The 12,854-nt window shown below is 34.1% G+C and overlaps 2 protein-coding genes across 2 annotated transcripts in view; one reads left to right on the plus strand and one right to left on the minus strand.

The window, feature by feature from the left end:
- On the minus strand, positions 1-10,164 carry LOC135686843 (dolichyl-phosphate beta-glucosyltransferase). The gene is made up of 10 exons (XM_065203204.2): positions 10,035-10,164; positions 8,241-8,418; positions 7,692-7,738; positions 7,325-7,393; positions 5,070-5,162; positions 4,479-4,652; positions 3,697-3,780; positions 3,151-3,218; positions 1,111-1,196; positions 1-708 (listed from the first exon to the last, which is right to left on the minus strand). Exons 1-10 carry the CDS (start codon positions 10,098-10,100, stop codon positions 581-583), a joined length of 993 nt encoding a protein of 330 aa, XP_065059276.1. The 5' UTR covers positions 10,101-10,164; the 3' UTR covers positions 1-580.
- The window catches only part of LOC135686845 (exosome complex component RRP43), a 6,579-nt gene continuing 3,874 nt past the window's right edge, over positions 10,150-12,854 (plus strand). Inside the window, exons 1-5 of the mRNA XM_065203205.2 lie at positions 10,150-10,245; positions 11,159-11,195; positions 11,557-11,620; positions 11,969-12,042; positions 12,552-12,597. Of these exons, the coding sequence (XP_065059277.1) occupies positions 10,166-10,245; positions 11,159-11,195; positions 11,557-11,620; positions 11,969-12,042; positions 12,552-12,597 (301 nt within the window). The 5' untranslated portion in view covers positions 10,150-10,165. The remainder of the gene's footprint in view (positions 10,246-11,158; positions 11,196-11,556; positions 11,621-11,968; positions 12,043-12,551; positions 12,598-12,854) is intronic.

The following is a 12,854-nucleotide window of genomic DNA, read 5'->3' on the forward strand; positions in this document are numbered from 1 at the left end:
TGCATTTTCTCTGTTTTCATAAAAATTACAATTGGCGAATACATTTTTAGCATTGTAATAGCAACATGAAAGTCATCAAAAAGAGGGAAAGCCTTCAAGAATAAACTTCAATACTCAGCGCAACGGGTATGTTTTAGGGCTGTATTTTCAAATCCAGTCGTACTGCATTAAAATACAAAACACGATCAATTTCTCCAGACAGCAGCCGCTAAGCTTGCCGGTTGCGAAAGGGCCTTTAAGTTTGACGCAATTTTAAGCAGCCTAATTTCATGCTTAAAATCATACAGAATACTAATAGAAAAAACATTAGTCGTAAAAGTGGTCCTTTAGGACTCTAAAAGGTTACATAAAGCTGATGCAGTGTCATGGTTGTCAAACTTCTGTCGTTATTTTGAAAATGTTTCACAAACACAGTTGATCATCAAGCGATTTCCAGAACCTTTCACCTGTCCTAAAAATATCTAAAAGGTTTAAGACGCAGCGTATTCCTGAAGCTTCATAAACACAATTTAATTGACTGTTCATTTAAAATACAATTAGAAATCAAGAAATATCCTAGCTAATCAATGCGCCAATTCCTCTATTTCAAGTCAATGACCGTTGCTGGGCCTTCCGCAATCTTCCATGCACTGATGACGTAACGAAGTCGAATCAACAGCAAATCTTTACCCATTTGTAACCAGCTAAATATCGGTATCATCTTAGATCCTACAAAAACGTTGTAAAAATGATGAAGTAACTAAGATTTACAAGTTAACAGTTTTTTGGCGGTACAGAATTTGAAAATGGCTTGAAAAAGCAAACATTTTGTAACATATTGGCTAAAAGCTTTTTCGTCTGACACTCCGCAGAGCTTCTTATGCCATTTACAAGTTAATAAAAAGTAGCTTTTCGAATGTAATGAAACTAAAATAACTGCATCACACCCTTGTTCGAAAAAGAGAGATCGAGTCTATATATTTGTCGTCTTATGTTCACTTTATTAAACAATGTCCGTTTCAAGCGATAAATACATTAATTTCTTTCGCAAAATTACGTGCATAGTGCTTCAAAGCACTTCATATGTCAAGCTGACCTTGAAGAACGCAATGTGAAACAAAAGTAACATACCATCGATCTCTTGCCAATTTACTGCAACTTCAGCTATTGGAATACCAAGGCACTGAGCAATATATAACAATTCGACATCAAATGCCCTACAAAATCACAAAGATTGGTGAACGTACTGAGTAAAGGAGAAGGCAAAAGTACAATGACACAGCAAAGAACATGGAATGAAAAAGCTGCGATATCTTACTGATGTACGTGAATGCTCGATACAGCGAGCAAACTCAGAGAGGATAAATCAAATCTGCAACAATGTTCGCAGCTTTCAGGTCCAATGATGTGGCATTGGTACACCAAGACATTGAGGTTACAAACCCAATTGCCCTGGGTAAGGGAACTGCCTAAGGTCAATTTCCTGGCTCTGCTGAATTTTTTATCTTCTTCAGACTTCCAGTAGCTGAGAGGGCAGGGAGGCTATCCATTCAATGTAGAGCTATTGAATTATTGACGAAAATTCCTTCTGGAAAGGAGCGTTTCTAGATGGGGAATTTTCGGGATGCTATCCTGAGGTGAAGGACCAAGTTATGCATGATCAGAATAAGATCTGTTTCAACTACCCTTTCTCTTAACAGAACTCTAGGAGAATTATACGGGGGTGCTCTCGAGTGGCAACACTAGCAACATGCAAACCAAAGAGACCTAATGGGGTTCTATGATTCCGTCTTTGGGAAGACAAAAAGAAAATGAGCCAGGCATGTACCCACTCTAGAGGTTAAATTACCACTTCACCAAAAATTGGATACAGTCTTTAATTCATTCGATCAAATGAAACAATAATCTGCATTCAGCATTAAGTCTCTAGAAGGGGCCAAAAATTGGTGACAAACCCATTCATTTTGTAGAACATAAACACCCTGACCATTCTTGATTGGCGTTCAACTTAATTAAGCAGAGAAATACATGTACTTGCAAACATTTCAAAGCCTAAAACAAACCAAGAAAACGACAAGACCAAAATTATCAAGTGCTCAAAAGGAAACTTCCTTAGGCAGCCACAAGACTTTGCAGCTGTTAAAACAAATTTCAGTTTTTCAGCATACTAGGATTATACAGGCGACATATACTTTGCTGCCAAGGAAACAAAGAAGTGGGCAGAGGCATTCTAACTACTATCCATATAAAAGATACCCACAAAAAACACGTCCAGAAGTTGTCAACAACAGGACTTGACTACCTCCCAAGTCAATAGGCTGCCGAATTTTCCCCTTTCTCCTTACATGCTGATTCTTTGATTAAAAATTTCTGCGTTCAACGCTAGCTAGAGTATCACCGGAACCAAATAATGAAGAAATTCAGCAACTCTTTTAAGGCGGGTAGAGAAAACAACTTTTTTAACTGAGAAAATTTTGTTTGCTGTTGCAAAATTTCTGGCAAGGTTTGTAGCATGTAACAACTATCAAGTCCTGATTCTACCGGGAAAAGGAAGGATGTATAAATACACAAATTTCACTTTAGATATACGAATAGCCTGTTGCAATAAGAAAATCGGAAATTGTCTAAACGAGGTTAAGATCTAAAAATAGATCGGCAAGCTGTGGAGAACGAGTGAATGAGTTGGACGGCTGGAAATATACTTAGAAATACGATTGATATGCAGCAACAAGATCATTCTGTTTGAATCTATCGATTTTTATATGCACACCGCAATTGTTTAATGCAGAGACAATCGATAACTGGTTATTTCGGAAGGGTAGCCAAAAGTTCCAAGGATGCTGGATAAAATTTTAAGAAGCCAAAACACAATAACAACAAAACAAACACATCTGAAGGACGATAGTTTTTATTTGGAAAAGCACAATAGACATACAGTTATATTTGAAGTTGAACTTTTCGGTGCCAACAAAATTCATAATGTGTCTGAGATATCTGATGATGTTCTGAAACTGAATATATTTTGAATTTTTTTTCCCTGTCTAAGCAATATTTGTTCATGTTAATTGAGAGACAGCCCTTGTTAGTGAAGTCAAGTCCTCCCGTATTGGGGCTAAAAAGATATAGCACAAATACAAAAGTATTTGAGGTAAAAATTAAAAGACAACTTACCACCTCTCTACATGCAGACACGAAAATAGCCGCAATGCTGCTTTTCTTGTGAACAACTTAAAACCACACTACAAAATAGAACGTTGTATTTATGAGACACGAGTTTTCAAGTAATTTTAAATATGGCAATTTTCAATATGGTAATTTTAAATTTCTTCTCTCTGGAGGCTTCAAACTTCTTACTCTAATAACTTTCTTTAAGGAACTTCTTTGAAGAAAAAGTACACTGTTACTTCCTGCATGCAGCAATCCCTCTAAGGTTTTATCGTGTGTCTTTGCTATACATCATACTTTCAAAATTATCACTGTTGAAACCGATTTCATCTTATAGAATGAAACAAGAAACTGCTTTCTCAACTTGCCAGCTTTAGAAGCAAATAATTGTAAAATAATTTTATCAACAACATTTGCAGTCACTTCCTTCTCTCGGTACCTTTCTTTCTTTAATTTCAACAACTTGGTTATCCAGAGACGAAGGTATCTTCTTCGTTAATGACACTGGATCCCACTCGATACAAAGAAACGAAATACGCAAGCTTCACAAACCTGTGTATCCTTGATCCCTTTGACGCACAAAAAGAACACAAGGAAATGAAAGCCGTACATAAGAATATTTCGTAACCAGTTTCGCTAAGATAGAATAAAAGCACAAAACAATTAACAACATATTTTGCTTTAAGTTTTTTATCTCTATGAATTTGCAACTAATAAAAGAACAAATCATTATCAAATTTTCGCAGAGTTGTAAGACAGTCTTTTAGAATTCAAGCCGCTAAGTGAACAAAGTAGAATATCGAAACACTAAATATGTGACCGGAGGTTTGCAACTGACAATTTAATCAAAACAAATTGATGACAATATCTAGCTATCTAGATATTGTCTAAATACTAATCTAAACTAAATACCTAGCTATCCTAAAACCATATCTAACACATGGATGCTAAGGATAAGCGATAAGAAGGCATTGCTGCTTTTGTAAAAAGTTTCAGTTTTTTGAACATATTTATGGTTGAACATTACAGAGGGTTTAACAAATCCAGTTACATAGCAATAGCCGTTAGCCGTTACCTTTTGCTCTGATGAAGCCCCGTATGCCGGGGCGAAATATTAGTCTTTACTGATTTACGTGTTTTTATTGTTGTTTATTCTCGGCGTATTGCGGTGTTTCATATTTGCTACATTTTTATCGACTTTTCGCCGCAAGAACTCCTTGGAGCCCGTCAAGCAGCCTGCTACAGTGGCCTTTTCTTCATTCACACATACATAGCATATTGCGATTATTTATGAATACTGGTTGCCCACACATTCAAAATCTTGAAAATTATACCTGGGCAACAGCATCATCCTGCAAATGAGCCCTGGACCCTACAGACACTGCCATGCCATTCCTTCCCCCTTTTAAGTCGTCTAATGCCTTTTCAACGCTGTCCAAATCTTCAAACTTTGTAGCCCCATCAGCATCAACCATCAATATCTTTTCACCTCGTGAGCTTAGCACGCCCTTTAAGTAGAAGGCAGTAAAATTGGATTTAGTTGCAACTTTCAAACACAGAATAAAGAACTTAAAATCTGCAAAATTGATTGGGTCATTGAGAAGGGAAAATCTCTCAAGTACATGTAAGGAATGTTTAAAGACAATAAGCTACTACAAGACAAGACAAAAAGAGACGAGGTAATATTACTCTTCAACATAGTTTTTAGCGCTTTCAGTTGTTTCAACGAAAGATTTCACCAAAAATTGAAGCATTCTATGATAAGCTTTCGAATCAATGTTTTCAAGCATGAAATATCTAATTGTCCTTATAATGGACAGAAAATTATCTTTCAATTCAGCAAGTGATACAGATTTTTCAGAAGAAACGTGAATGCAGGGTACACTTCCAATTTAAGTATTCACAATTTAGGTATAATGTCTCACCATTCTCACAGCACCTCCCTTTCCTCTGTTTTTTTTAAAAGTTAAGACTCTAATGTTAGAAGACTTTCTCTCTCGTGCGAAATTTAATGCAACCTAAAGAAAGATAAGTATCAAGCGAAAAACGCAATAACATATCTGAGATATTTAATTAAACTTGGTAAAGAGATAAGGTGTATCATTAGACTAAAATTCTATAGCTTCAACATTTTTAAAGGTTCTGGTGAGAAAAATATTTCGATAGCAAAAGGGGGCCTCAAAACAAACAATACATATTTGAAGCGAAATCCAACCAAAAGCGAAATCATTCTTAGGCAAATGCATGACAGTTTCATAGGCTAAATGTTTACACCAAAAAGAGAAGATGTGGAAATGTTTGCACAGGACTTATGAAGGTTTGGGAAGGAGAAAGATTGGCAGGTTAAGAGGGAAGATCGAGAATTTTGTTATAAAAAACATTACAGCAACACAGGTATAATGAGTTTTATGATCATTAAGGCAATTATTCTTTAAAATGCAGGATGTTTCTGGGTATTTAAGGGTATTTTCATACTGGCATTTAAAACACATTCAATATTGATTGAATTATTGAATCAAATGATTGAATAATATACAACTGAAGTTTAAATTGTCACATTAAGTCCTTATCAATTATAGCTACTGAATGAGAATGAGATACTAATTACAGCAAAAGAATGAGATACTGACGGTAACTAATAGCAACATTCTCAATAAAAAAGGTTACTCGTTCCCAGACCTCCAGAATTGGTTATTCACTAAACGACCAGAAAGCTCGCAATTTATGAACATATCTTCATAGCCTTATAATTAACATACTGCCTATATAAAATCCAAAGTAAGAGGCCAAATATGTTCTACTTCTAACTGGCGTAGTTGTTCCCTGTTCTGAACCCTTGGTCATTTTATACTACTTTAAAGTTTCGTGCATTGCTGTTTTCAAGTTTCGTAGTAAAGTTAGCATTCATTTGAGTAAGATAATACTAAATGTAACAATCCATTTCTATTTCTTAGTTTTAAACCTGCAATGGAGGGCCTAACTAGGCCTTAAAATTTGCCTTTCAAAGCAACATTGAAGCAGGGCAACATAGATGAGATGTATGAAAACAAGAGGAATGGCGAAATAAGTTATGAATCACTTGAAGCTAGTGAGCTAGTGTTGTCACATGAACTATAAATAATGCTTCATCCGCAGTTTGTTTTGTTGCTCTATGGGCGCGCAATTTGACAAAAACTGAATGTGAACTTGAAGAATAAACAGATTTAATAGCAATTTCTATGGTCAACAGAGTTTACTTCTGCATGAATAGATAGAGAATGTATGCTTGTCTGTTATAAAATCTGCCTGTGATATTTTTGTGGCGAACTTGCCTGCTTCAAGGGCATCTTCGACAGCTGGATGTTCTGACCCTTTCTGCTTTTGAAGTTTACAAGAGGAACCAGAAGCCATAGGGCATATTTGGTGAGATCCATAACAAAAAACCAAGTAGCAATGGATCTAATATACACATGAAATTCAGAGCTCCTTGACGAGCGAACAGCGTATGGTTTTGGAAAAATGTCTATTAGTTTATTAGTTTCAAATAATTTCCTGCACTAGTTTTAAATAAGACATTTGAAAGGTCTGAAAACTAGCACCTTCTGTGAGCTCTCATAATTATTTTTTTGTTACAGTTGATAAAGAGGGTAATGACTGAATGCGTTTTTACTGCCAGCATGATTGGGAAAACAATAAGTATCAATTAAAGATTAAAACAAAACTTGACAATATGCTCATAAGCAAATGTTTTTGACAGGCAAAACTGAGCATGTGTAAACATTTACATGTGTTTATATGAGTAAAGCAAGTTCATTATAAGTGTAAATCAGGTCAAGCCATTGCAATACTTTCATGATTTCCTAGAAGCAGAAACCAATCAAGAAGTGGCAGGTGAATAGGGGTTACTTAAGGAGAATTTCACAGCAAATGGGAGCAATACCTCACAGGTGGCTGAAACTTGTACAGAAGAATAAGTAGTAAAAGAAAGAAGCCAAGACCTGCATATCAATAAAAATGTTTTGAAAAAACATATCTAGGGAGGGGCATTTACAATTTCCAGAGTAATCTGTGCGTTTTGTCTACAAAGAAACAATTTTTTTGCTAGGTTTAGAAGGTTAGCTTTGCATCAAGACCTTTTGTCATGTAGCAGTTGCTCTTTTTAGCAAAATATTGACAATATTATACTGATTTCAAACAATACCTCTGTAGTTTTGTCCTTACTCCCATCATCCACAACAATAATCTCATATGTAAATGCAGGATCATTTTTCTGTTAAAATACAAAATCAAATTAAATCAAAATCACTTCTATCTAAAATTAAATTAAAGCATGACATGAAGGTTGTAAGCCATTTGATTTGTACCACTTAAATTAAGATCTTCTACATGCAATGATTCAATTACCAGATGGAGCAAAAAACTGCCAGAGAGTCTAATGAGAGAAACTAATAATGTATTAATTCTTCATACATTAAAATGATCATGCAGGCTCAATGAATTTTCCCTACAGCAAACAAAGTGGTTCTTATAATGAGAAAACAAAGAAGAATTAAGGCAATGCTTCATACCTCCCTCTTTTCCAAATAGTCACATGTTTCAGTTAACATCACTGGTACTAAACAAAAACAAACATTCAAAATAAAGGCCTGCAGAAAGAGACTGCTAATGGAAATCAAGAAACTGAATAAAAACATAGGTTAGCATCTATCACAGCTCTCAGAGCAGCTAAAAGAAAACTCTCAGAGCAGATAAAAGAAAACTTACAATCATTTAGAGTTGTATATTCCTACCACAATTCAAGCAGGCTGTTGCCTATAACAAAATATTTTGCCTTACAAATTTGCCCTATCAATGAATAGCAAATTGATCTGTAAATGGAAAGGGTTTGAAAATACTCTTGTCATTCTATTGTTCATTTTCCAAAGATTCTATTTCCCTTATTTTAATTTAATTTCCTATTGATGTGCTTACTCTATAATATTTCAAAAATTTTGAGGAACAACGATTTTGACTTCCTGCTCTCTGACTTTTAGCTCGGTTCATAGACCTGAGAAAATGACCAATATAGCAAACATACAATACAAGATTGACAAATTTGAATACCAAATAACACTTACATCTGGATTCTTCATTATAAGAAGGAACAACAACTGATAATAATATAGATGATTTATCATCTAAAAATGGAAATTTCTGTTTCTCCCCAGTTGCTGGATCTTTGAAAATCTTCTCACAATCATATCGCCCAATAACAGGGGTGACATCATTTGTTGTGATCTTGATAAATATCAAACCCTGCAATAAAAGTTAAAAGATTATTGGTGCTTTATCACTCTGTGAAACCATTCTGTCAATTTTTAAAAATATTCATTTGTTTTAACAATTGTTTCAAAATGTTTATGTTTTTACAAAAAACCTTTTTAGACTACCTGATGGTTTTCATGTATTTCTTGAATGTTACCTGTTACCTTAAGATTATTGATTGCAACTCCCATCCAAGAAAAAAGTTTATCAACAACAGAAAAAACTACTTCCTAATTTAAAGATGATGAAAACCTAAAAGGATTGAAGCAATGTATAACCTTTAGTTGCCAGGAAAAGAAGCTAACAGTGTGGAATTTTATTTGTTTGTTTATGCAGGTGCATATTTTAATACAAAACTATTGACCTAAAATGAAAAATGACAGGGCACAACTTCAAAAAATGATTTTTTCTTGCCTCTTTACTAAACTATTATCTGCAAGGGATCGTTTTTGTCCTAAAATTTTACTGTACATATACTTTTCTTTCTATTTTATGCCTTTGAAAACATTTTAATACTATTTAATACTATACAGTACCTTTATTTACTAAATAAACATATATGAGCTGCATACCATAAACCAATACAATAATTATGTACTTATAAATTACTTAGCTATATATCATTAACTAAGGATTGAGATGCCATGGGGTTGAGGGACCTTGTCCCCTCCCAAAAAAGATTTAAGCTGCATAAGTAAAATACTTTTATTTGTAAAATATGACTGTTATTAAACTTATTTATCAGGGCTGGCCCTCCCTAACAAAAAGTTGCATCTTGGTCTTTGCCATAAACATCATAAAAATAAGTCATTGTATGGTATATATTTTTCATATATTGCAAAAATATGCTCAGAAATCTAAAACAATGCAATTTTATGCTCTATCTGTAATAACAGCCTTTGAGCCTATTCTCTTGCCTCCTTTCCCGCCACTGCTAACCCAAGCCTATCACAGACTTGATCTACTATAATGCAATTTGACTTTAAGCATGCACTGTTAAACAGATATCATGCACATATCTGACACTACATGCAGACTGTGCAATTGATTACATTGTTATCAATTACCTTTTTGCTACTTTGAAAATTCTACTTTCAAGATCACTTAGGATGTTGTAAATTGTTTACTGAATTTTGGCACACTAGCTGTACAAAAGGCAACTTGAAATTGGCACTCTAGACTGACCCCCTACTGTGATCATCCTATTTCCCATACATTAATGAAAGTGACTCATTTGAATTATCTTAAGGAAAAAGTTTCTGATGTCTAACATGATCTAATTTTCAAGAAAATGGCTACAAATTGAGCCAGTTAGGGAGTTGAGTAGTTTAGGCAATCAAATTCATGCTCTGCAGAGAATTAGTATAAAAACTAAAAGAAAAGATGATTTAAAGGGGGGTTGATAATGGGTTTTCAATATGAGAGAGAATTAAGAGCTCTCAAACTGATTTCAACTTAAATGAGTGTTGCTGTAGTAATAATAATAACAGTGAGACGTGTCATTGTTTTCCAAAGAAGTTAATCAATGTCCATAAATTTTGAGCCAAAACTCAATCCAAATCACCAAGATGCTTAAACATGAAATCGAATAACATTAAGCATCTCACCAGTATTAGTACAGCAGCAGCAAAGATTGACAATAACTGCAGGAGAAGCAGCAAGGTTAACTCCATTTTTTGCTTCCTCTCGTCTCACTTCCAAGGAACGATGAATTAACTTTGACTTTAAAACGAGGACAATGATACAAATCTCGTTTCAATTATTAGTCTCATTTCAGATTTCACGTGGAACTGCAATGGTGATGGCGGCTGATTTTAAGTATGCAAAAGAAAATTTAACATATTTCACTTCAGGTTTCGACTAATCCAGTTGATTCCTTATTAGTGAGGTTGATATCTTTCAATGCTTCCATTGTCTCTTTTCTTTCATAATTTTGGCTATGGCCGTTGTATGTAAGAATGTTGTCTTTTTGGACCTTTTTAAATAAGGTCCAATTATTTGGCTTATCACATGGAAGGATTGGCATAGGCTCTTGCACGATGATACATACACTGCTGAAAACATTTGCAGAACCTTGCAAGGAAAACTGAAAAATTTTCCAGTAGGGGTATTTGAGCTATTCACTCGCAAGGAAAAGACATCAGATTATTATCTTAGGCTGCATCTTTGTTCATCGTAAGCATCGTCAGCTATATCAGTACTCTTACACATCTGGACACTTTATACACAGGGGCCCTTGTTGGAAACTGCCATCCTTTGCAAATCTGTATGCAAGTCAATGAAAAGAAGTAAAAATTTGAAATAAGTAACGTAGTACTTTGTCAGGCAAACAGGTTAATTTCAGTATGTTTTCAGTGTTCAAAAGATGTCTTTGTCCTTGCCTTTATAGAGAAGCCTAACCAAGCAAATATTGCATATACAAAGTGAACCATCTGCTTGTTTTAATGCATAATTTCACTGACCCTGACTGGAATCTAATTTGCATTCACAGCAATTGTGAATAGAACATTACCTTATGGCATACCTAAGTGACTGATCTTAGCTGTTTATATATTTTTATGGTTGATAGACGATTTTATGTATAGAACTGGACAGTTTTATGTTGGCACTATTTGCTAGGATGTTTTAAGCATTTTGCTAATACAAACAATAGACCGGCAGGTGCTTAAAGTTGACCAATCTACCTTAATTCAACTGGTCTCTAAAAAACACAACTTGTTATGTTGTTTAGGATTGCCAAGCCAGTTGAGTTTTATCAGCAGTTTCTGGTAAGCAAATTCTGTTTTCCTATTTTATCACTTTCCTAACATGCAAAGATTAATGGTAGTTTAAATTTATCAACTTGTAAGGTAACCAAATTTCTAAAAATCTCATTGCATGACAGACTATTCTGTGGTATGCGTGAGAAAACAATTTCATTTCTTGTTTTTGTTGAGAATTTTGAAATAACGTACCCAAGTTATTAAGCAGATGCAATGTAGAAAAAACCTGAAAACTTTTTTCAAACTATGTTTAATTCAAAAAAAAATACCACACAGAGTCTTTGATAATGAAGATACTGCTTAAATTCTTCAAATTTTGCTATGTTTATAAAATTGATTTAAAATATATCTTCATTGCCATTACTAGGGTGAATATGTAAGGCCAGATGGGAGAGGATTGGAAGAATTCAAGAAGACACTTCTTAATATTGGTAAGTACAATATGTCTAAACAAAAACCCTCACAATCTACTGCTGTCCAATGGAATCCCTTGGTGTTTTATTACACTGTAAATTCCATTGGAAAAGACGAAAGCTTATAATCAGTTTGACAGTGTTGAACATATCAAATAAAACTTGGAAGCTTTTTTTATTCTAAATTAATGATATGTCTTTGAATGGTGACTCTTACAGCCTTGTGACTAATGCATAATTGAATTTTGAAATCAATCACATGTTAAAGAAAAATTCAAAAGGAAATATGTGCTGTTGAAATATGTGCTGTATTAATATGTATCTGATTTGACTGTCTGTCCTCAAATCTGTCTTTTGATATTTTAGATTCTATTTCAACTGCAGAAGGCTCTGCTTTGGTCAAACTTGGAAACACTACAGTTCTTTGTGGAATTAAAGCAGTGAGTTTACCATTTCGCTATTTCTGAATTCTGGAATAATCTTAATGCATGGAAAAGTAGTTATATCTACAAGAAGGCCAATAAATTTTCTTGATATTCATAATTGCAATTACGAATAAGTTTTGAATATATCTTCATATAATGCTCCCTCAACAGTCTTGAACTGGCATTTTACTAAACAATATAGCAGGCACGTTCAAACATGCAGCAGAGTTTGGTTTTTAAATCAGTAAAAATATTCTACAATAACTGATCATTGAGAGATTTTAAATCTGTGATAAACCTCAATGGAAACTTGAAACATGATTGGGGCATGGCAAATTATAAAAATCTCATTTGAGAAAAATTCTCATTTGGCCTTTCAAAAGCAATTGATTTGTATTTTTGGCTAAGCTCTAATACATCTAATGGTAACTGTACAATTTATATTAAGCAAGTGTTGTTTTCCTCTGCAAGTTAACTCATGTTATTTAATTTATACATGACTATTGATTATTTTTTATGACTAGGAAATTGCACAGCCATCTCTTGATGCCCCTAATGGTGGTTTCATTGGTAAGCCATTCAACTATATACTAGAAATGTTACTGAAATGATATAGAATTTAATAATCTTTGTTCAGTTATATTCTAGGAGGCAATTTTGCCGTATAAAATTTTCCACCAATAGGCAGAGTTCAGTATTCTATCACAGCGCAAAGACCAAAGGTTTCCTATTAAGAAGGTCATGAAATGTTTGCTGCTAATACTTTTTTCTTTTAATTCCCTTGTTTTCTTTCAAAATCTGTTCAACTATTCTTGTGTTAACTTTAT

The sequence above is a fragment of the Rhopilema esculentum genome, chromosome 6 (assembly GCF_057945365.1).
Source record: "Rhopilema esculentum isolate cy_ngs chromosome 6, ASM5794536v1, whole genome shotgun sequence".
Taxonomy (NCBI): Eukaryota; Metazoa; Cnidaria; class Scyphozoa; order Rhizostomeae; family Rhizostomatidae; genus Rhopilema; species Rhopilema esculentum.

Bases quoted from the DNA above. Each gene is read 5' to 3' on its own strand.
- LOC135686843 (XM_065203204.2), bottom strand. From the start codon at position 10,100: ATGGAGTTAACCTTGCTGCTTCTCCTGCAGTTATTGTCAATCTTTGCT. The intron at 7,739-8,240 runs GTAAGTGTTATT...GTTTTTGTTTAG, and splicing joins TTATAATGAAGAATCCAGAT to TACCAGTGATGTTAACTGAA. The intron at 4,653-5,069 runs GTGAGACATTAT...TTCTACTTAAAG, and splicing joins AGGGAGGTGCTGTGAGAATG to GGCGTGCTAAGCTCACGAGG.